At 37.9% G+C, this 24,183-nt stretch overlaps 2 protein-coding genes and 1 pseudogene across 6 annotated transcripts; all 3 read right to left on the bottom strand.

Moving 5' to 3' along the window:
* Window positions 1-383: 383 nt before the first annotated feature.
* Window positions 384-9,275, bottom strand: LOC135643326 (SMR domain-containing protein At5g58720-like). Of its 3 annotated transcripts, none has more exons than XM_065160137.1 (11): window positions 8,668-9,275; window positions 6,672-6,697; window positions 5,534-5,689; window positions 4,856-4,938; window positions 2,353-2,588; window positions 2,124-2,200; window positions 1,983-2,039; window positions 1,612-1,679; window positions 1,430-1,536; window positions 1,234-1,304; window positions 384-881 (listed from the first exon to the last, which is right to left on the bottom strand). In XM_065160137.1, the coding sequence occupies exons 1-11, from the start codon at window positions 9,209-9,211 to the stop codon at window positions 804-806; spliced, it is 1,503 nt and encodes a 500-aa protein (XP_065016209.1). In that variant the 5' UTR covers window positions 9,212-9,275; the 3' UTR covers window positions 384-803. The 3 variants fall into 3 exon arrangements, with proteins under 3 accessions (XP_065016209.1, XP_065016208.1, XP_065016210.1); XM_065160136.1 differs by having other exon boundaries at window positions 384-864; window positions 8,668-9,273; XM_065160138.1 differs by lacking the exon at window positions 5,534-5,689 and having other exon boundaries at window positions 384-864.
* Window positions 9,276-9,885: 610 nt separating this feature from the next.
* Window positions 9,886-15,029, bottom strand: LOC103991656 (proline-rich receptor-like protein kinase PERK4). Of its 2 annotated transcripts, none has more exons than XM_009411171.3 (11): window positions 14,680-15,029; window positions 13,640-13,864; window positions 13,437-13,558; window positions 12,539-13,012; window positions 12,138-12,224; window positions 11,927-11,997; window positions 11,673-11,749; window positions 11,461-11,581; window positions 11,140-11,301; window positions 10,504-10,596; window positions 9,886-10,237 (listed from the first exon to the last, which is right to left on the bottom strand). In XM_009411171.3, the coding sequence occupies exons 2-10, from the start codon at window positions 13,750-13,752 to the stop codon at window positions 10,504-10,506; spliced, it is 1,320 nt and encodes a 439-aa protein (XP_009409446.2). In that variant the 5' UTR covers window positions 13,753-13,864; window positions 14,680-15,029; the 3' UTR covers window positions 9,886-10,237. The 2 variants fall into 2 exon arrangements, with proteins under 2 accessions (XP_009409446.2, XP_009409447.2); XM_009411172.3 differs by having other exon boundaries at window positions 13,640-13,891.
* Window positions 15,030-15,892: 863 nt separating this feature from the next.
* Window positions 15,893-21,300, bottom strand: LOC103991889 (kinesin-like protein KIN-13B; annotated as a pseudogene). The gene is made up of 12 exons (XR_010498212.1): window positions 20,849-21,300; window positions 20,303-20,422; window positions 19,957-20,064; window positions 19,075-19,152; window positions 18,910-18,991; window positions 17,948-18,107; window positions 17,561-17,863; window positions 17,263-17,481; window positions 16,942-17,058; window positions 16,572-16,854; window positions 16,436-16,501; window positions 15,893-16,359 (listed from the first exon to the last, which is right to left on the bottom strand). The product of XR_010498212.1 is annotated as a kinesin-like protein KIN-13B (transcript).
* Window positions 21,301-24,183: the final 2,883 nt, after the last annotated feature.

Consider the following 24,183-nt stretch of genomic DNA (forward strand, 5'->3'; position numbering starts at 1 on the left):
GACTTAACTAAGAATGACTTATCACGGACTTAACTAGAATTATTTAAATCATGAAATATCTTTACATTAACTCCTTGGACTAAACTAAGATTACCTAAAACATGAGACATCATATGATATATACGTCCGACATATACGTCCGCAAAAGATCAACCAAGTTATAACCTAATTACAACCTCGTACAGATCTTGAAAAACGTGTAAAATAGAAAGTTGATTAGTTTGAAAATGAATGATGGACAAATTCCGATATCTCATAAAGATAAAAGCTATACAAACAATTCAACGAGCACCCAAGAGAGAAAAGAAAAAAAAGAATAAAACAAAGACTTCAAAAGATTGAACGAATAATTATAAAGTCCACAAACAATTGCTCACCGAGTGTCGAGCACGAAGATAAATTCTCGTCAAGTTAAGATTGTACAAAAATAATATGATTATGAGTACAGATTGATACAATGTAAAGGAACCTTGTCAGGGTCTCGAACCAAGTGATGCACTGAGAACCCAATCAGCTACGTTTCATTCCCAAACACAATAATTAGTCTTAGTTGTACAGATTCTCCTGACCTTGCTGCTTAAAACTCTAAATCACTTGATTGGAGTGCCTGAACACCAATCGCCTACATCGTTTGGTCACAGTGGATATATGTTACACAGGCTATGTAACTGATGGCGAGCTTAAAACATCGGTCCATGTCAGTAGCACTGTACACTACTATTAACACCGGCTAAGCTGAGCCTACTCGGAATCAGTATCACATTTCACAAAACTGTACTCTTTTGGTTCATCGAGACTGAGGATTAAAGTCCCAGCATTCTCTTCTCTCCACTTGACACCTTCTTTTTCCACGAGGCCAAGCACCTACAGCGAACATGAAACTAGATTCAATTGTTTAGCCATCACGAAAAAAAGAATTTTACAGCTCATGTGTTTTAAGACTATTATGAAAAATAATATGTAATTTTAGCTCCTCAATGCTTGTGCAGTTGTACCAAGAGAAGAAAACAGAGTACCTACTAATGAAAAGCAAGTGAAACAAAGTCTAATAGACATATTACGCTGGTGATTATACTTTGGAACCTTATTTCCTGTATTAGTAAAGGACTGAAGAGGCCCAATTCTTTGGTTGCTCAATGAATAAAACTTTTGCTAATGGAAGAAACAAAAGCTCAAGAAATGCAAAAAATATTGATTCTGGAAAGAACATGAACCCCTTGAAAAAAAACTCACCGCATGCTTCAATTTTCCCTTTCCGACACCATCAGCACCACATCCAGTGATAACTTTAAGATATGGGACAGCTAGGTGGACAAAAAAGCACCATTAGACTTGTGGAACTCATAGGATATACTCCAGAAATACACAGAACAAAAGCATCTCCCGAATTATGATGGAACTCTAAGGCTAGGAAGTATTGGCCGCTTACAGGGAATATATGTGAACAATAGGAGGTGAAGTTTCAGAAGTCCTATTGCTTGCTTAACATGTTGCCCATGTAAATCAATGGTGACCATGTTTTTAATGTGCTTGTTTCTGCAGACAAATGTGCACACGAACTGGTCAGCAATCTATTGAAAAAGGAAAGAATTAATGAGAGCATGAGCTTGCCTGGTTTCAAAAATCTCTCGACTAGCTTTCTCATCTGCCTCACGTGCTATATCTCGGTAAAACTTCCCCTAATCAAATACAGCATAGAACATAGTAGAGGTCATGTACAGTAGATCATAAATGCATCTCAAGAAATAATAATGAATGTAATACCTTATACAATGAATAATTATGACTGTTACATTTTAACTTAAATATTTTGATGCCTGATGTACCCCTTTTCTTTACAGGATAAGACAGGTCATGACCTAAATACAATTGCACCTTAAGAGATCTCTGAAAACAGTAACAGCTACAGCAGGTACATGGTGGTATGTGGTGCAAACAAAAGTTGTTGAATCTTTAAGATGATCATTTCAACAGATATCTACCTTTTCTGACAGATAAGAAGCATGAGCACGCTCACCTCTTGAGTATGCCATTGCAGCCTAAGAATTAGAAGAAATCATGAGTATATGGAATATGATATACTAAAACAAAATGTCAATATTAAGCTCCAAAAAGTATCTTACTTCTTGGTAGTAGGTTCGCATCTTATCCCAATGCTTCTTTGAAACACCACGAAACACTTGATAGTCATCTTCTTTACCTGCATCAAATAGCTATTGACAATTTGGATCAGAGTATCAATATTAAGGGCAAATGGATTGCTCCACCTTAAGTAGAACAGCAAGTATATGAGTTTTCTAATAAGATATGATAATTTAAAAACAAAGAAAAGTAACTACTAAAAAGGCATACCATATACAGCATTTGATTGAGTATCTTCTGTGCTTGATGAACAGAACACTAAACCCTGACCAAATGATTCTACCTTTGTAACTACCTTTTTCCAATTCATACAATTTGATTCATGCTTGGGTGAGTTAGGGATGTTAAACAATGACTCTAAGACTTTTTGCTGGAGAGCTGGTTTCGATTGTTCTGATTTGGATGGTAGTGGTACCTCATTGTCAGCAAGCACAAGTCCATGCTCCCTGCAGAGACCAATTTGGTTATGAGTAATTTATATACATCTTATATGCTATGTCCATGCAAGCATTACATGCATAAGTGCAATAACTGCAGTACTCCTTTCAGAACTTGAAATATATCATGACAAGTGTGAGGACATGAGAATAACATAAAATGTTAAAGTAAGCTTCCTATGCCTCTTTGCAAAAATAATAAGCTTCCTATGCCCCTTTGCTTGATGAGGCTTAACAAGCTTCACAATGACTTGTCTTTTTGACATCTAAAGTGCAGACTTGAACTCATCTCATCCTTAAAGAAGTTTAAAGACAAATGAAATAGGAAAAGAGGGTTCATTAGTTTCTAATATGCCCCTAAATTTAAGAGATGCATAGAAAATTCAACAGGTTGGAGACTGAAGGATTGTTGTCATGGTTAGCCCTCTTAACTTCTAAAATTAGCCACCTGTGTTTCGCCAATACCGAATGTCAATTCACATTATTATCATCATCCATACCTATTCCAGGTAAGAGTAGAGATGGCCTAAACATCCAAAGAAAATTCTGAGAGGAAGGAAAATAATCACCTCCATCTAAAAAAAAGCAGGGTGAATACTATAGTGTAATCCTTACTCAAGAAAGTTAAGAGTTTGGTCCATTTACAGTTTAAGTGAAGTTCAGTAAAGTTTATTTTAGTTACTCCCATGATCTTCCTTTGTGTCTTCAAGACATCACCATTATCCCATAGTAACAGTTTTAGTCCCATTTCGAGTAAAACCGAGACTATTGTGCTACTTCAGGTGGATTGTGTTGGGACAGTTATTCAATTAAGAATAAAGTTCTGGAAGATACATGGTCTCTTTAGTTAGGAATCATGGGATTACATGTTATAGATAAGAATAATATTATCCCGTAAGATCTTCTTGCTTAAGTCCAAAATATAGGTTCTGATTATTGAGTCTCTAAATATATGGGGGTCACAAGTACACAATTTAAAATTTTCATATTAAAAATTAGCACACTACAGAACTAACTAAAAGATTAGAATAGAGTCAACAAGGGCAACAAATCTAAACTCAATTGTTAAAGGGTTCTTTCTACAGATAATAATTATCATGGATTAAAGTCTCAGTCCAGTGTTGATGCCGATAGATGGCTGAACTCACAAGGGACATGTACAGATTGACATACCAACACTCAACAAAGGCCATTTACTACAAAGACCAAAGAAAAAGAGGGAGACGAGAGAAGGAGGGGGAGGAGAATAAGAGGCGATCAAAGGATGCAGAGGACTGGCAAAGGAGGGGGTAATGGAGTAGTGAAGGAGAACAAGGAGGAGAAGGTAGAGGACTGGTGGAGTAGCAGGCAGACGATTGGCAGAAGAGGAAGCAGTAGGAGAAAGAGCATGATGAGACAGCAAACCGAGAGAGGAGACTGTGATGCAAGGGAGGAGGAGAAGGAGGTGGTGGCAGAGGAAGAGGAGGAAGAGGAAAGAAACATAGCACATAAGAGGGAAAGAAAAAAAGAGAGAAGAAGTGACAGCTGTTAAGGATAAAAAAAATTTGGTATCGTTACCAGGAGATAAGCTTATCACCTAGTATAATTAGACCAGTTTGCTTATTGCCTGAAAACTCAATACAGTACAGGATGAACCGAACTAAATCACCTGACTAGCATCCTGATTGGCTATCAGACCGATAATAATCAACTTGTACCGACCAGTATGGGTGAAATTCTAAACCTGATGATCATATCAAGAACCTATTTAGTACAATTGTGAGTCACTACTTGGAGTTTAAATTCTGCATCTCATGGAATATGAAATATGTCAAAAAGTTCAAATCCATTTGATTATCAATCAGGAAAGGATGTCAGAAGTTACCACAAATTTATTTTAGCAATTTCCTTAACCACCAAGTACTAAGACGGCATACTATTGCTGTCTAACTTATTTATCACATGATAATTGCAATAAGACAAATGTCATTCAAGTTCATCAAGTGTCCTTCATCGTAAGAAAGCCCAGGGATAAATTACACTTGATTTGTAGTTTACAATTCTTAGAAAAATAATGAAGTTGGCATATTTTCGAGAACGCAAGAGTACATAGTAGTAAGATATGGAAAAAAAAAAGCAAGTCAGAGAATAACAAAATCTAGAGAGAGGATAATGAAACAGATAAAACATAAGCCATGTGCTTTGACATGAAATTTACATAAATGCTAAATGCTCTGAGATGCTAAATGTTTCAAAATAAAAAGACACTAGAAAATTCATCAGCAGAATCAGCTCACCTGTTACTATATCCAACAAATGGTTGGAAAACATGTTCTTTTTCAGATAAATGATATGCTGAATCAGATGTCCTATCTCTTAACTGAAACAAATTTGTAAAATGACAATGTATCATGGCACAAATATTCTTCATTGTGGAGCTATGAATCAGTTTAAAAAGTAAAAGCACATTATAGCTATAGTTCCATCAAGGAGCTATCCTGAAAAGAATTATTAGTAATGACATATGGTCAAAAGAGAAAATATACTTCATAAAGTGTAATCAGAAGCATCTTGAGACACTACCAGTCCTGGTTAGATAACAGAATTAAGTTACTTGCTAAGCTAGCTACAATTATAGTGAAGAAAGACCAGTGTAATATCATCATATAACTTAACTTGCCAAAGAGAGCATAAATTAATCTGTCAGGGTATCTAATAATACTGAAAATTCAAAATATTACGGTTGATAAGAACATTAAACTGTATTCTCTCCATTCAGTTATGATTTATTTAATCTCAAATTGTTATAAAATGAACACAATGTTTGATAGAACCGTACATGCAATGTTGCCAGCCAAAATTTAACAGAAGATTATAGTGAATCCAAATAATTCGGGTATAAATTAATTAATTAAGCTTGACTTCAAGTGTGAAAGACAAGCTACAAATAGAACTTCCAAAAGTTGTGCCAGAACCTGGAATGAATTTATGGTGTTCTTTGGATGGTCATTGCTGGATGTTTCAGGACAGGTGTATGAATAGTTTGTCCTGGGTATGCCACGGTTTTGACTTTCTTTTTCCTTTAATTTATTACATGAGGAAGCTGATATATCCAGTAAAACTTCTAAAGCCTGCCAAAAGCACACAATACATATTAGATAGTGCAGGATGATTACCAAATAAAACAGAGGTCAGAAGACATTCAATTGTTCATATTATTTAATGTATGATTGTCTGTATGTTATTCTGGTAGATTGATCTAGTCGTTCTCTTTCGAAAATAATCTTGTTTGGTATTGCAGTAAATTAAGTTTCTTGTCAACTTCGTAACTGGGGAAAGATTTGCACCCACTGGAACCTAATGTCTTGTATATCCAGAGCAAATAATGGTTCTAGACTCAACATGTTGACCATGCTTGTTACAAAAGCCACAACAAAGCTAAATCAACTACTAAGTTTTTTTCCTATTTTCTTTACTAGACAAGATCTGATCTATTAACCCCATTCGACTACTGCACATCATTATAGCCATGTCATATGATACCCCGAGGGTCTTCATGTCTTTCTACATATTTCATCCAGTTGCTGATGCATCTAAGGCATTATATAGGCTTCAAAATGTAATGGAGAAATAACTAAACTAACACTGAGTATTTAGCATTTGCATTTATCATTCAACAACACTAATGCTGTCAGATCTAATGGGATTTTTTTGTTGACTGAAATAGAAACCAAATAAGATGAAGTTTCTTCCAGCAAAATGTCTAGGGCGAAGCACCTAATAGAGCAGAGATATTTAGCAGAATTAATGTGATTACTTGTTTTTATCATTCAAATGTGATATATAGTTGACTGAAATAGAAGCTCAAACAAAATAAGACTTCTTCGAACAAATTGTCCGGGGACTATGCACCAAAAGAGGAGCTACATGATTGATTGGACTTTTCACTATTCCACATAGCATTGAGATAATTCAAGAAAAGAAAGTAGCCAGAATCACATATAAATAAGTTTTACACAAGCAAATCTCCCACACAACACCAAATGTTCTTGGCATTTAATGAAGACAAGCTAACAACAGAAAGTATGCAGTTGGATAAAGATTTTAAGGTACCTTTTCAATATCGCATCCACATTGGTCTGCAAAAAAAAAAGATTTAAGTGACAGTTTTTTTGTAATTACAAAAAATCAACCAAGTCCAACGTGACCGAGAGTGTCAGCACACATTCACATATTAAGGATAAGGAGTCATGAATGCAGTTGCACACATCAAAGTATCCTATTGACTATCGATCAACATAAATTAATGCATAAAGAATGATCATAATAATCATAAGAATGAAAAAATTAAACTTTACGAAACCAGCCATAGCAAGAGAATTGTAATCATATTTCAGCCATTTTGATTGCTGAAAACAGATGAAACAGTATAACAGTATAGTCGTTCTTGCATCTTCCTGTTTCTGTGAAATCAACCAAGTGAATACATTGGCTGCCTTATTGTGATAAACAGGTTTTACATTTTTCGTCAGCTGGAACTCAAAATGCGAATAATCAAAACCATCACCAAGTAAAGTATGATCAGGTATAGCCATATAGAGCACAGAAAGTCTGTGAACATGATTGAGCACATTTCACACAGAAATGGTCCAGGCACTGCATGGTAAGAGAGAGGCGAACGCCACAATAATTTAGGTGTAGACTAGTATTAGCATAGACCTCACGGGAGTGCAAGCCATGCCAAAGGGTTATATAACACAGTACAAAGGTCCATTTCTCTGTCCAGAGCATGTGTGTCTGCTAATAGAAGTTTATAAAACTTGTTTATCACATCGTACAATGTAAAACCTGTTTCTCACATCGGCTGCCTTATTGTTATAAACAGGTTTTACATTGTTCGTCAGCTGGAACTCAAAATGTGAATAATCAAAACCATCACCAAGTAAAGTATGATCAGGTATAGCCATATAGAACACAAAAAGTCTGTGTAACATGATTGAGCACATTTAGGCACATTTAGCACAGAAATGGTCTACGCACTGCAAGGTAAGAGAGAGGCAAATGCCACAATAATTTAGGCATTGACTAGTATTAGCATAGACCTCATGGGAGTGCAAGCCATGCCAAAGGGTTATATAACACAGTACAAAAGTCCATTTCTCTGTACAAAGCATGTGTGTCTGCCAATAGAAGTTTGTATGGTATGTTGAGATGTGCACACATTGACATCTACCAAGTCTAGGATGTAACTTGGTGTATGACTGTCACAATCTTTTATGACATGGGATGGGTCGACAATGTGCAGACCAGTGATTGTGGCACTAACCTGTGGCCAATATTGGTAAACATACAATACTTTGAATTTTCTCCAAGAAAACCCAACTGACATATAGAACATAATCAACACATGCTATAAGCTCATAACATATCAAAGGCCCTAAAATTTGCAGACCAGAAAGTGTCAGTATGAAGAAACAATACAGTACTTGTAAGTAGTAGTATTGCAGATTTACGTTTCACCAGCGTTTGTCCAAAACCTAAAGAGGTTATTCATTGTAAGGATAAAAGAACAGCACAAAGCAACCAAGCATTTATGATTTCTTCCATGTTATATTGCATGACGCATCACAGTATGCTTCGTTCAGAAATGTCCCAATTAAAACACCACACTCTTTGATCTATAGTTGTTTAATCTACGATAATTACGGACAGCAAAACAAAGTGCACTTTTTTCTATAAAAAGATAAGTCTCGTTGATGGTTCTTGTTCCTTTTACAAGCTTGCATTCTCATCATTAACCATAGGCATGCTTTAAAAGAGTTTTGACATATACAGACAAGAGCTAGATTTATATATATTAATGGCACTAGCAAAAGGTCAGTCTTTTCTATTTTCCACCTTCCATACATGTTGAAATGAATCAGCAATACACACAAATAATAGATTGTTTTAGAGTTTCTCGATTGTATTGTAAACCATTCAGAGTTAGCATCTGGGGACCAAAAAAAAAGAACCAGAAAGTCTAGGCTGACATCAAGTTCTTTTTTTTTTCCCTTTTTGTATTAGCTTAGGTTGCAAAAGTAAAGCAATAGCAAAGGCAGTCAATTACCTAAAACATCCGTGACAACACCCATGCCAAGCTCAGACTCATCTCCGAGCATCGAACACAAGAACTGCTCAGCCTCCTCGACCTTGTACATCCTATTCATACACTCCTTACTTTGTAAATTAGTCACGATCCTATCTTTATTCCTCCTCCCGCCACCGCTATAACCCTTCCCGATCACATCCGACACCATCCCCGTGGCCGCAGCGACCCTCTTGTGCCTTCGACTCCCTCCAAAGCCGTTACCCGACCCCATCGCCTCACGGCCTCCCGCCGGTCCCACCGCGGGGTCGTCAAGCTGGGCCCCGAGGATTCCGGCCGCCTTGAAGGGGTCGCCGCCAGCCTCGCGGTACGCAGAGGCGATCTGATCGACGGACACGGAAGTGAAGGCGTCGATCAACCAATTTAGGGCTCGCTTCTGCTCGACATCGCTACCGCCGTTGACGAGGATCTCCGCCGCCTCTTCCTCTTTGGCGGGATCCGATCCGGGGGCGGGGGCGGGCTTCCTCTTCTTCTTCCTGCTCCTCTTCTTCGTCGAGGGTTTCATGTCCGCACCCTTTCCTTTTCCTTTCGAAGGATCCTTGCCGTCAACGGGCGAGCGCGAGAGACGGGCTCGGAGATAATGTCGGAGTCCTTGCAGGCTCGGGTACGGATTAAGTTCATTGGATCATGATCCGGTGGAGTTCGGATTCTCGACCACCGTGCCCATCATGCCTTGAGATTCGTGAACGCATTTGATTTACGCTTCTGATATCAATGTCGTAGTCGAGCGGCCGTGAAGAGATTCGATAATGATCGAATGCGGATTCTCGCGTCGGAACCTAATCCGATCCGATTACCATAAGCTGGAATAAATCACAAGTTGATTGGTTTAAACTAAATATCGACTCCTCATTTTCTGTACAGCATAGAAAGATTTATCTTATACCGAAGGAAAGATTGACTCAGCAATTAGATTCTCTTATATCTAAAGAAAGATTGACCTCCAGAACAGGTGAGACCGTGTTGTTCAAGGGAATAGTTGGACAGCTGTTGAGTTGCCAACTGAGGACAACTCTGAAGAATCAGAGAAGAAAACTACTACTAATGCACAAGCTGTTTCACATCTTTGAATTGGGTGAACAAGCATCATGTGACTTCAAGAAAGGATCAAAACAGCTTTCACATCATTTTTGTGTCCTTTTGATCAAGATCAATATATTCCATCCCAACATTTAAAGCTGAATCTTCAACAGGCATACTTCATTCAAGAATATAAATTATTTTCAATGTAAAGAAATCTTATTGTAACAATTTTCATTTTCAATGTAAAGAATCTAAAGAAAATCAATATACATAACAATTTCATTTTTATGACGATCATAGAGGAGCAATCTTATTGTAACACCAAGATTTGCCGCCATCGACACGGATATCTTTGCTACTCAAAATCTTCTGTTGGCAATATATTCAGCTTAAAGTTCATACTAAAAATTCAATTGAGAAATAGGAAAAGCCCAAAATATTGTCACAGAGACCTCTTCACAGCTATTCAGCTGGGTTTTGGGGAGTCTTCTATAGCTGATTTCAGAATCTGCAAATTAACAGTAGAAGGCAACATTTCAAAGATTCTTACAAAGAAAAAAGATATCAGTACAACTTACAAAGATATACACAAAGGAAGTCTCATGATAAAGATTAGGAGATAACAATTTGATTTGTCCTTAATATATGGTTGGCTCCTGAAACAAAAACCTGGCTATCGAGCTTAGGATAACACTTCTTGTTCTTACTTTCATTCTGTGTCATGCATATCAGATCCTGTAATGGCTACTATGGATGGATAGAAAGAATGCTTACTTATTGGTCCAAAATATTTGCTGATAACATCCCAGGTTCAATTTCAATAGTATAATCTCCAAGAGAAACAAGTCCTTCTAAAGCCCGGACAATCTGTTCAAAATTTATATGTATATATTAGAGAGATAGAGAGAGAGAGAGAGAGAGAGAGAAATATGATTGCAATCGTCAAAAATACAAAAATAGTGAAGGCATCACTAATCAATTATGAACATTTAGTGAAAGTGGATGAAATCAAAGCATGCACAATGTCTCCTAGTGGAGGAAGATCAACTGGCCTAAATCTAAGTTCACACACATTATGTTCAGAGAAAAATACAAAATTCAAATTCTGAATAAAGGAACATTCTTTTGTGATTGAATTCATCACAACTTTACACTAAAAATATTTCTTTCAAACCTTGTCAAACTTCTACTTTCTTTATGATATTGGATCGAATGATGTGTAAATTTCAGTAGCTAAATGCAGACATGGAAGAGCAAAACTTATTCAGATGTCAATGATTTGGGAGATCAACAGAGAAGTACCGAATAAAGATAATGAGGAAGAAGAAGAAGAAGAAGAAAATTAACAAGCAGTAGTAGTACAGGCTCTATCATCACGAAAAAAGGAATATGGTGAGTTAAGCAAATTACTTGACTCATGCTTGGCCGAAGAGATGCTGAGTGGTGCAAACAAGCATAGGCACAAGCAACCATTCTCCCGAGCTCAATAGGATTGTAGTAGCTCCGTAAAAGTGGATCCACAAGGACATCATATTTGCCATCTTCCAATGCTTGCTTCAGTAATGGTCTTGCCTGTAACAACATATCAAATGGCATCCTCATTTGCCGCCAAAAAATATTATGATTTATGTGGTGAAAAAAAACAAATATCTGCAGACTGATTAAATGAACGAAAAGATTGTTTTTTTATTTTCAGAGATGAGCAGAAGACAAGTCTGTTAATTGACTGACCCAATCAGCCAGACCTATAGGCCTTCGCCCAGTGATGAGCTCCAAGAGCAACACTCCATAAGAGAAAACATCAGATTTATCTGTGAGTTGTCCAGTAGAAACATATTCTGGAGACAGGTATCTGTCATGACATCAGAAGATTGTTTCAGAGTGGAAGATGTTGGTTTAATTCTATGAAGAGATAGAAGCGAATTGTGTGATATAACATTTACCCATAAGTACCCTTCACAACAGTGGAAATATGTGTTTTCTCATCTGAAAAATACTTTGCAATCCCAAAATCTGCAATCTGCACAAGACCAATATCTTGTCAGTCTTTATTTACTCTCTTCAATCAGTTGTAGACTCAGTAGAAATATTCTACTTGTCCCAAAAGTTGTTTTTTTTCTTCTTGGTATAGTGGCAAACTAATTCATCTGAAGGCAGACAACAACTGGAACCAATCGTATAGTGTTGGTTGATTTACCTTTGCTCTAAAAGAGTGATCCAGAAGAATATTGGCTGCCTTAATGTCACGGTGAATGACCCTTGGTTGACCTGCAAAATTATTACAACTTAAAGATGTTAGCTATACAAGCATCATGGCCGATGACAGTTGAAAATTTACTGAATAATTAAAGTAAATTAGGAAGATATTTCAAGTTTAGAAAGTGTAAGGAAACAAATGCAAAGCTTACAGTCTTCATGCAAATATGCCAGGCCTTTTGCAGAGTCCAAGGCAATTCTAAATCTGTCCTTCCAAGCCAATGTAGGTTGATCTCTATCTATAAAATGTTGAAGTTAATTGGACTGAAGTCTCCCAATCTTACATGACGACAAGCATTATTAAAACAGAGGAAAGTAAAGGCAATTTGCTTCTAGAATTGGTGTAGTATAAGGAATTTGTAGAACAAAGGCATCATATAAGATTCAGCAGAATCTAATTATATGCCATACAGATAATTCAAGCAATCAGTTCAATCTATGCTTGTTGATTGCATGCATGAATTGCTTATCTTATCAACTTTCTTGTTGCATATTCACACATAGAAGAATTGCTAGCGATTGTGAGTGTTGTGCAAGGTAAGTGAGCATGTACCGTCTAGATGGAACTTCAAGGTCTTGTTGGGGACATATTCACAAACCAGTAGCCGATTGCCTTCAGAAATGCAGCATCCAATCAGCGAAACAAGATTCCTGTGGTGCACAAGACTCAGTATGTTAGCCTCTTTCATGAATTCAGCATCAGTCTGCTTGCTAGCATCTTTCAATCGCTTGATTGCTGCTTCTGTGCCATTAGAAAGAGTCCCTTTGTACACATGCGAAAAACCACCTTCTCCCAGCAGATTAGCTGCAGAGAAGTTGTTCGTTGCAATCACCAACTCTTGATACGTGAAGCTTCTCTTGGTTAAGCCAGCCGAAACAGTAAGTGATTTGGGTGACAATGAATTCATTGAGCCGATGGTAGTGATTGGTAAAGGAGGTGATAGTTGTGGTGCCATTCTGACAACATCATCTGGGGAAGGGTAATGGTGTTGGTAATCCTGCCTGTTTTCTATGACTGGTTCTGGTGCTGCCAAGGAGAACAGGTGCAAATTATATTCTGGAGAAAAAAAAAGAGTAGAGATATAACATGCACATCACCCTGCGAAGTTTGCAAGATTGAATTATGGTTCTTGTGCAAACATTTCATAATGGCATGGATAAAACTTGATCCTTAGGATCAAGGGGGGCACACCAGAGAGCCCAAATGTCACTGCAGGATTCTCTTAACAAGAATCTTGACATCTCCTTCTGAGATCCTTGCAGGGGCACTTAGCAATCTGTTATGCCTTTCACTTGATCTTTTCTAAGGAGTTTATACAGCTTGTATCTGACATTTTTATGTCATTTATTCCAATCTATCCCCAACCTGAGGAAGAAGACTGGAATCAGGGAATCTAGCTCAAAGAAAGAAAACATCAAGAACATGAACAACATGGGGGGAAGCTAATTACACCACAATGGATCGCAGGTGAACCAGCCTACGACATAAAGATGGATAGTGGCGAGAATCTTCACCACCCCCCTCATCTCGTGGTACGACCAGCAGCACGAGGAGCAGCAAGACAGTGTCCACCTGCCATGGTTTAGCAGTCATCAAAAGGATTCGGTCTGTTGATTGAACTATATATAGACTGGAAATGGCAGAAGGCCTTACGCCAAGAGCATGAAGATGAAGCCGAACATAGCGATGGCCATGGTGATGGCCACTGAAGCCAAAGTAAAAGGCAGGCCCAAGACGAACCCCACATACTGTAGCCACTTAGGCATCTTTCTAGTATGTCTCTTCTCCACCCCAAGTCGCTGCCTCCTACAACTTCTTTCCTCTCTTCTATACACCAGCAGGCCTATCTATTCTTTTCCCCTTCAGATAGCCATTGCGCTGCATATAGAGAAGAATAAAAAACCACTGCGTGAAAGAGATACAGAAAGAGTGAGATTCACAGCTGGGTTAAGTCAAAGGAGTTCTACTAGGGATTGCTGAATGTTAGACTTGGAAGATTGAGCTTGCAATCACTAGGAAGTACAAACTAGCTTAATGTTGCAGGAAGAACAAACAGTTGGCCTGTGATATATATATATATATATATCTAATACTATGTGATGTGTTTACAGAGATAATGCACAGGTAAGATACTCTAAATAAAAAATTCAGGAGCATAAAATTTATTTTCCCATGCGAAATAAAAATCAGCTTACTTGATAAAGACTTTGAAAATTTATCATAAGATCGTCGGTTTGAATCTCATTTATCCTTTAAAAAAAATAAAAAAATTAATAGATCTTTGTAGAAGAAAAAAATATATCTTTGTTTGTACTTTAAAAATAATAATTTTAAGGGAGCCAAAATGAGACAGAATAAACAGTTAAATTACGTTTGATTGAACTGAAAGAATCAACCAAAGAGGAGAAAGTCAAAAAAAAAAAAAAAAAAAAAACTCATGCTCCATTTCAATTAAAAATAGTGTGAGAAAAAATGAAACTTCAAATTTTAATTTTCTGTTTAGACTTTTGTCTATTTGGTGTCATCAGACATTCAGATTTTTTTCCAAGAACAGAGAAGTGAGAAACAGAGAAAGGCATCAGAAGGACATCCCATGAAGCACAGTAACAGAGTTCTGGAGCTAAAGAAACAGTATAAAACCAATTCTAAAAGCAAAGCATGGTGGTAAGCAAAAGAGGTTTGCTAGAGCTTACATTTAGCGACAGAGAGAGAGGAGGAGGAGGATCACGAAGATTTCCCGTCGTCCGAGAGCCGAATCAGAAGCTGACGAGCGCAAGAAACTCGCAGGTTGAAGGAAGTGGCGGAAGAAAGTGTTTGGGATGTATCCTTCATGTATTTTGTGTCTGTGGATGCATCTACCATTCTTTTCTTTCCATTCCGTTTGCGTGCCCTAGTTCGATACCGGGGTTGGTATGATGATGAGTTGTCGCTCTCGTTCGCATTGATTGTAGCAGCACATCACGACGAATCTTCCAGCATCCCTCGTTCGAACATGTCACCTTCAGCTTGGAATTCAACGGTAGACTTTGGCAGTCAAAAATGTCCGCCCAAGTGGAGGAGAAGACGTCGGCCTTTTCCATGTAGCTGCCCCTCCAAAATATCGGGCCAGTCTCCAAACCAAGCAGTAGATTATGTAGTCTAATTAATTTAGGATAGGACTGTGGTGTTGATGACAACATGCATGCATTTGAAGCAAACCATGTCTCTCGCTGATGTTAAAGAATGAGAAGTCGAACGAACGAAAGACTTACAAGGAGATCCGGCGGAGTGATGGGAGGGAGAAGCTGGGGAGGAAATGGGTTGACCTTTTGAGGCCCAAGAAACTTCTAGGATCCGCAACGAGATCGCCTACGTCGTCGACCTGGTGAGGGAGGACGGGACGAGGATGGAAGCGGTAGCGGCGTGCCACAGCAGCGCCGCTAAATGGAAGCTGCCCGTCTTCGAGGTGCTCGGGTTGACGCCCGGCTGCGTCTTCTGCCACTTCCTTCGTCGCGACCACGTCGTCTGGACTGCCATCAAGAAAGGAAGTTTGCTTCCTCGTGACCACGTCGTCTTTGTGTTTGATGTAATCACCGCAAGTATTCGTCTGCATCTTTGTAGTCTCTCATGTTTAGTATGGAATCTATCCGAAGAACACAAATCGCTTCCTCATTCTCTCTTTATTTTGGTAATGTACATCAAATTCCTTGATCTAATCTACCAAAATTACATCCATCCTGTGATTTAAACGCATCAAATTGAGTAGACTTAAGGTCAAAACTGCCAGTTTTTCCATGTAAAACAGAGAGCCTACAACATGAGCAATCAACAAGGCAGCTATGTAGACACCTGAGATGAACAGTCTCACATGGAATAACAGTCAAAACTTATGCTGTAGATCTTTTGACACAATAGTTCTAGAACACATTTAGAGTAAATTAGCTTAAAATTAATTTGTAAGAGTTTGAAACAATAAATTATCTCCACCAAGTTGCAAGCTACATATTGAATTTAAAGGACTAGCTGTATCCATCGCAGCTTCTATGCTCTGGCATTTCTAGCTAGAACAGTAAGATCTTACATCCATGCAAAAAAAGAAAGATAGATATCATCTCAAAGCCAGCTGCTGTATCATGTGGTGATTACGACAGCTATTTATGGCTTAATCTGTACCTCATAATCTTCATATGATCTTGTGTGTTCGACCAATTTTGGCAAAATGCTGATTAGGAAACAAGAACATTCTGCTCAGCCAGACGCCGACGAAAATGAGATAATTGGGCCTGCAAACTTCCAATTCCAGCTGCCTTCTTGGAGACAATAGCATTCAATCTGGAGACGTACTCATCTAGTTGATTACCAGATTGCTCCGCTTCATCTAACAGGTTCATCTCCTGATAAGCCAAGAGAATGAAGTAACTTTTTTTACATTTGTAACCTGACTCGATTTATAGATCTAGAAACATGTACCTCTGTAACAATATTGATTGTATCCTCCACTTTTCTCCGATGGGCCACAATAAGATCCTCCTCTTCCTGTTATTGTTATATTAGAACATGTCAATGCCAATTCAGATGAGAATCCAGACTCCAAAAGACTACCTACCTGCAAGAGAGCATTTAGATCATCATCTGAGCCAAAATCATCAACACCTCCTTTGTGCATATATTTCTGTTTCACATGGGAATCGATTCTCGTATTATTATCCACAGGCAACTGTGGATGTGCATCTGCCTTGCGTTCCTTCCGAGATGGTATAGCTTGCTCATATACATTCACAGAGGAATCTAACACTCCCACAGTTGATGAACCTCTACCGCTTACCCTTGAATGCTTAGAACATTCAGAAGTTACATGCCCCTCGTCTCTCCCACCAGGAACATGGTCTAAATTATATTGCAAAGATGACTCTTTTGCAAATTGCTTGGATCAATGAGACGGGTGGGTCTCGCTGGAAATGTCAATGCCCTTATTATCGAGGTCAGAGAAAGCAGGTAATACAGAAGATAATTGGCCCATGGTTGAGTCTCTCAGATTTGTGGTTGCCAACAGGAGATCCTTCTTGTTATTTCCCTTAGAGAGGCTCTTCACTCTGCAAAGACCAGAAGAAATGAATAAATGCAAAAAATCACACGTCAATGGTTAAAGCTGCTCCTACGAGGAAAAGGTACATCATTCGAAGACTGGAAGGTGCTTCCTCAGATACCTGGCATGAGTAGTTCTACATGGGTGTAGCGCTGTTCTCCCTGTACAAGTTATTACCATAGCATAAATGAGAATCAAATCAATGCCTAACCTGTCTGCATATCTGAGGGTGTTCAATGTGTGTTCACATGAACCAGAATTTGGGGAAATACATGAAATCATTACGGTGCGGGAGTCACCAACAAATGAATCCCTGAGAACTTCGGTCAGTTTACTCCCTCTGAATGGAATGTGAACCTGATCGTTGTCAAGTGCTCTAATGCATTCCTTTAAAGCAAGCAAACTTTTGTTGATCTCAGCACCTTCAATCCTTCAAAGAAAATCACACTGGTGAAAGTAGTTCATACTTGATACTTCACTTTCACCTGAGATAGCAAAAAAGAAAATACCTTGTTTGCTTATCATTGTCAGTAGTATCGGCACCTCTTTCGCTTCCAGCAAGGTCTATGAAAGAGAGCTTGCCAACTATTCGAGCTGGTTTTGATTCCCTACCAACCACTGACCTCTTAATAGCTAGCTGAAGTATAGCATGAGAACGTGATGACTCCTCATTTGCACCAGTTGTGCCTGTACTTCTCGTTGCATTCCCTTTTTCAATGAGTTCCCTGATGCTATCAACATTTGATACTCTAAACTCTTGCAAACCCACAATGCAAACTTGTTGTTTACCATCCTCTCTCATGCAAAGTTTCCTGGATATGACAACTTATTAATGTTGAGGGGATCTTAGAAAAGGCAAATATCTGCATGAAACAAATTAAAAAACATTGGCAAACCTCCGATCATTTAGTAAATCAAAGAGCTTTCCTCCATATATCTCAAAGAAACTCACATACAGTTGAAAACCTTGATATTTGTATGTGTGATGCATTAGTCTCAGAATATCTTGAGATGCTTTGAGTGGCAATGGTTGCATAGTGTATGTCTTTCCACTACCTAAACAATAAGAAGAGAATTCAGAACAACCAAGTGAAGCTGGTTAATTGTGAAAGCAGACTTCGGAACTTGTAGCGTGGCTGTGCATCAGTACAAACATACACCAAATAAATGAAATTCAAACTTTAAAAGACTTCATGACAAAAGTGTAACAGCAGAACTGACACCTCCACCAATGGCACACCAAACTTTGATAGCAGAATACTAACAAATTCAAGCTACAATAAGAATTTTAAACAAGGTGAACGATTATTGATCTACTGAAAATAACTCAGCCTATATCTTAAATAGCAGGTGTAATACAAAATAAATGAGATAATTGAACATTTTTTAAGGATAGGAAAGCAGGTGTAATACAGTATTACAAGACATATCTACATGTTTTTACCTGGCAAATACTATTGCCAACTTTGGTTGGTCATAACTTTTGGAAGGATGTAACTTGTGAAGAGTCAAGATGACTGAGCAGTGCAGGAGAATATGTGCCTTCAGACCTTCGATAAAAAGATATAAGTTGTTCTTGCTTCTTAAGCAGGTCAAGGTAAAAAAGGAACATATATACCACTAGCTGGGATCATGTAAGTGGAGGGTATGGTTTGCCTTTCTCAGTCATGATATGTGTTAAATCACTATGAAAAAAGGTGCTTACTATATCAGGTAAAATATTGTGGCAATCCCAAGTATCTATGCATTTAGCTGGGTCAAAGACAATGGTAGAGGAAGACCTGAAATTTCAACATTATTTTTTTACACTCTAGTTACTGTACATCATAAAAAAATATTCATAGACACCTGTACTTGCCTGTTTGACCATAGGCAAAGCAAGTTGCTTTTGTACGCTGGAATATAGCAGGAACAATCGGCTCCACAGTTTCCTGATATACCTAGTATATATATAGAAAGTCTGCAATGGTGAAGAATTTACTAGCCTGAGCAATTAGATATTCTTTCTTTTATTGCCACTCACTTCATCATTTGAGACATCTTCATCCAGCACAGCGTCAAACACAAATTCATGCTTCTCAAGGTACTCTGTGAGGTCAACCTAAGGGACGAAAAATAGAAAAGAAAAGAAAATGAAATCAGAAGAAGCAAAGCACAGCCCTATTTGATAATGCAATTTCTCAATTTTCTCATGGAGCAGAATACTTGCAAGCCAACATAAATAAGAGAATGTTACGAAGTTCATCCATCCAAGGAAAGTCCCTTGCATCATTCCGCAAGTTTATGACCTTCAGGGAAACATGAAGATTGTGTGACTCATATAATGGTAATGATCTAGCGTCTGTGAATAGAGTTCCTCTTGTTGCACTTGGATTAAACAGTTACGCATAAAATTCCAAGTTAGAAGCTTGCTTATGAAGATTTCAACACGATGCACTATATTGACTTTTCAGGATCTTCAGGCAATACGTCAGATTATACTAAGTTTGAAACTTTAAGTTAGTATTTTTCTAACATTATGAAGCATGAATTTTGCACTTTCTTGACCTAGAATTTGGTGATGTAAACTTAAGTTTCATTTACTAGCAGGAACTTGTCGACTGTTAGCAGAATCTTTTATTTCATTTTTGCTTGTCTTTTCGTGTTATAATGGGCAAAGATGATGGATAATAAAGCATTAATGATAGATAAAAAGAGCATTTAAAACACACAATTACATCCATGATAAATGGAAAATGTGGAACAGGACCAGATAGTTCACACACGAGCAAACTAAAACATGGTAAAGGAATAAGCAAGAGCATGAAATCATAAAAGGAGAAGATTTACAGGTCAGAGGACCAGCGCATATTAGTATAGTAACAAAAGTTTCCGTCAAGCTATGAGCAATTTATACTAAACTTGCCTTGAGTTTCATCTCATGAACTGTCAGAGAACTGGAACCTGAATCAATTGTGATAATGTCTTCCTCTTTCTTTGCTATTTCCTTTTTGTTCAGTGGTCTCTTTCTTACCTGCCATAATTGATTGATACTTTTAAAACTCATACAAGTGTTAGATGTCTTTCACATATACCGGAGCCAATGATAGAAAGAATGATAAATCAAAAGAACCAAAGTGTAAATACTCAGTTAAAATTCAAAGGAATTGATAAAAGAAAAACATATTGTCGAGCAGCAAAACACTTTAGAATTGTGAATAACTGGACAAAAATATCTCAATAGTGCACAAGCACATGACAGAAGAGCATACCACTACTTTGATTTTGGCTACAGAACTCATCTTCTCTTTATCAGCTGAAAGACTTTTCATAAGATTGTTCTGCAATGGTAAAGGATTCCTACTTGAAGGTAATAATTCAGCAATTTCCATCTGCCAACAACGTCACAAGCAGTTTCAAGATTTAAATCTAAAAATGTACTGACAAATGCAACTATTAAAAATCTTTTTTTTTTTTGTGAGCTAATGAACTATTCTACTTAAATTGTGTCAAAACCCATATTCCAATAAACATCTAAAAGATAGAGAAAACATAAGGAGAATGCTAACTTATTACAGTATGTTCATATGGGCTACTCTGAATTTGTCAAAGGTTTCAGAGTACCACATTCCAGTAAAAATGAGGAATACGTATAGATTCCCCGAAATGACACCTTTTTTGGCCACTTAGCACTAACAACCGTGAAGTTAATCGTCTCACCCGAACATCCAGCTGATAATGAAGCAAACATTCAATACTATGATTGCAAATTAGGATCATCCACTACTATGAGAAGTGAAACAGGAGCGAGGCATTGCCTGAGGGAGAAGCTCAGTGCCAATCGAGTGGAGATCCAAAGGCCCCGGGCTATGCCCGTTTAAGTACACGTCCTCCCGGTGTTGCCTCTGGCTGGACGACTGCGAACTTAAGCGCCGCGCCGACGGCTCAACCGGCACCGGGAACTCCCCGCTAATTCCCCTTTGCATGCTCAACAACCTAGAATACTCCACCTACACCACCACCACCGACACCGGGAAAAAGATCGAATATTTGGTGGTGGGGGGAAATAGGAGAAATAAATCAAAATCGATCCACTTGGCAATCGAAAGGCAGCCGACCACCTGATCCGACGAGTACCGACGCTGGTGGTGGCTGTTGCCCGTTCGATCCATCTGCCTCCCTCCCATGGCAGCGCCGCTCATCTTCTCCCCGGTAGACGACAATACGCGAGCGAGAGAGACGCGGCAACGGAGCGGCGACTGACAAAAAGCAAATGAATCGGACGGTGGCGTGAGATCGATTTCAAATCTCTCTGAGATGGGGATGGCGAGACGGGCAGATTTCCCGTCTCCGGAACGTGAGGGAATTTTCCAATGGACACCCGCCGCGTGGCTAGGGGAAATCATATTGGACGCGTGTCATATTCGTTGGCCATACAGATGTTATTGTATGATAAAATGTATTCGAAAAGTTTCACCGGATCCGGATCCATATGAGGAGGAATGTGACGGACAGGAGCCAATGATATGCAATCCCACCCAAACACGCACCCGCCTCACATACCACCGGACAAAACTCTGTGGCCCACTGCTTCTCCCAACAGAGACACAGGTACGATATCGTGTACGAAAGCTTACTTGTCGACCGTACAATGCGCATTATACGATGGTATTTATTCTCCAAGCATTCAACGGGTCCGGATGTGCCGCAGAGAACTGTTGGTCCCACTGAAATACCCAATCACGTGACGGGTACGATACTGAGTACTCGAAAAATAATGTAGGAAGCACATATCACACGCGTGGCTAACCTGTGGCCCACACGGGGGTATCGTATGATGGTATTCTTTGAGGAGTCCTGTGACCGAAAGCAGTTCACCCGCCTAATCCTTTGCCCGAGCGAAACCTTTGGTCCCACAGAGCACACGATTGCCAAAAAGGTATGAAATTGAGTACATAAAAAGAATATGAAAAATGCCAGCGAATTCATTTTTGGTTCGGCGTGCCTCTGATCTGTTCATCGTTGACTGTTGACTGCAATTAATGCGGGCACGCTTCATCGCCTAATTTTGACCAATCCGGTGGACTAATTTAGTGCGACATAGACATGTCTACATGTGTATGCATATCAATAATGTCCCAAAATCCCAAATTAACAACTTGGAACCATAATTGACAGTATTTGTTTGAGTTAAAGAAGTAAAAGAAGTATATTAAAATTAAAACACATGATTGTGCACTTGTAGTTGTGGGTATATCAAATCAAACAGTTAATTCATGTTGTAGTGGATAAACGATTGCGTGAGGTTGTGTTGATGGCAAAATAAGATTATTGATTTGTACTATAATATATTGGACCTCATGCCGTTTTGTTATTTCAGGAATACGAAGAACCAACATCTAACTTATTAGAACGAAGCAAGATAAAAAAAAATATGTATATGTGCATCTATAGAAGGAGATCAACCAGTAAATAAGGCATCGATAATTTTTAGTACTTATATTGTCGACTCTATGAGTACACCGTATAACTATGGTCGATGAATTGATGCATAAGCATAGGTAGTTTCACATGGTGAAAAAGTAAGACATAATCAACTTCATCTTTATCGAATTCTTGTTCATTCATAAGATTCAAAAGGAGTTGATCCTATCAAAATTTTGATTGTTAGATATTTGATGAAGGTGTGGATCTCACGAAGTATATGACGGCTTTCTATGCTTGAATAACATTGTACGATATGTTAGATGCTCTAATGTATTATGTTTTTCTTACGACATCAAGGGACATAACCCAAGAGTATTATACCCGCCTTAAATAGCTCTTAGTGAGCTCCTTCTCTTAACCGGTAAGAGAGTTGGAACAATAACTTTTTTTGGAGTATTTACTTGAGGTGCACGATCACTACTCTCCTACCAATCCGACAAATGAATGGTGAGCCACTAGCTGTCTTTGTTTTCATATTTACAAATGAAGCTTAAGGGATCACCGTTGCCTACTCTTTGATCCTCATACAAGCGTTTATGATGAAACTCATACCCTCTCGATTCTAGTACCTGATAGAAAGATAATCAACTATCATCCCTGATATTTTTCCACTAAAGCAATATTCTTAGGGTAGCACGATGAGTTCTAAAAGCTCCTAATATAAATATCATATAAGTTCTTAGAAAGTCATCTTGATAGAGAAAATCTTCCATATTTATTAAATATACTTGAAGGCACTTGCCACTACCATTTTTCTTCTAATTGGGTATGTTTTGTGCTAGTCAACTTCTGATTCAACTAGTATATTTAAGAATCTTTGAGAATCTTCTCTCTCTAGCACTAAATATAAGCTCAGGAAATATTGAGGATTTAAAACATCTTTTGATATATTTTTATACCTAAAACATCGGTCTAATAGTGGTATACTAGATTCACATACCAAAAATTAAAAATTCGAGGCCTCATCGTATTTTTTTTAAGGTATTAACTAGTTTAATTAGTAAAAATAATAATAATTTATCATAAAATCTTGAGTTTGAATCTCATCTTTGTCGCTTATTCTTTGTAAAAAAAAAAATATAAGCTTGGACAAACCACTTTTATTCAACAACGTGTTTTACGTTTATAATTGATATTACGTCACACTCACCAATCCAAAGATACGATGATTCACCGAATAACTACTAAGTTATATTAGTTTGAGTTTGATCATAATTTTTATCATTAATTTATAATTAAAATAATAATTCATGGTTACAACAATCATACATGAATCATCCTTAAATCAAAGTAAATAACACTTTATTATATTCAAAAATAAAAATAATAAAAAATACTTGCTTATCCTGATTTTTACTGTCTAAAAATAATAATAAAATATTTTAAGAAATACTTATTCGGATTGATAAACCACTTAAGTCTGAGTCTTCATACTATTGCATAATTGACCAACTGATAGCTCGCCGATCAATTGTCATGAGATATCATCGGCATCAATGTTGTAGAAAGTGTTGAATGTTCCCAATTGGGTATTTCATATTTCAAATGTTTCTTCACTAAACATGATGTGAAAACAACTTCTTTTTGGGCACTTGCAAGTACTAAGAGGCATGCATGAGATATCAAAGTTCTGTTCAGCTAAATATTAATTAAATGTTAATCACAC

Source organism: Musa acuminata, chromosome BXJ3-7, assembly GCF_036884655.1.
Source record: "Musa acuminata AAA Group cultivar baxijiao chromosome BXJ3-7, Cavendish_Baxijiao_AAA, whole genome shotgun sequence".
NCBI classification, from domain to species: domain Eukaryota; kingdom Viridiplantae; phylum Streptophyta; class Magnoliopsida; order Zingiberales; family Musaceae; genus Musa; species Musa acuminata.

Coding starts and splice junctions, on each gene's coding strand:
- LOC135643326 (XM_065160136.1), bottom strand. CDS start 9,211: ATGAAACCCTCGACGAAGAAGAGGAGCAGGAAGAAGAAGAGGAAGCCC. Junction 2,040..2,123: donor TGCGAACCTACTACCAAGAA/GTAAGATACTTT, acceptor TCTAATTCTTAG/GCTGCAATGGCATACTCAAG. Junction 865..1,233: donor AGGGAAAATTGAAGCATGCG/GTGAGTTTTTTT, acceptor TGTTCGCTGTAG/GTGCTTGGCCTCGTGGAAAA.
- LOC103991656 (XM_009411171.3), bottom strand. CDS start 13,752: ATGCCTAAGTGGCTACAGTATGTGGGGTTCGTCTTGGGCCTGCCTTTT. Junction 11,582..11,672: donor GTTGTGAAGGGTACTTATGG/GTAAATGTTATA, acceptor ATGTCATGACAG/ATACCTGTCTCCAGAATATG. Junction 11,302..11,460: donor CTATAGGTCTGGCTGATTGG/GTCAGTCAATTA, acceptor ATGTTGTTACAG/GCAAGACCATTACTGAAGCA.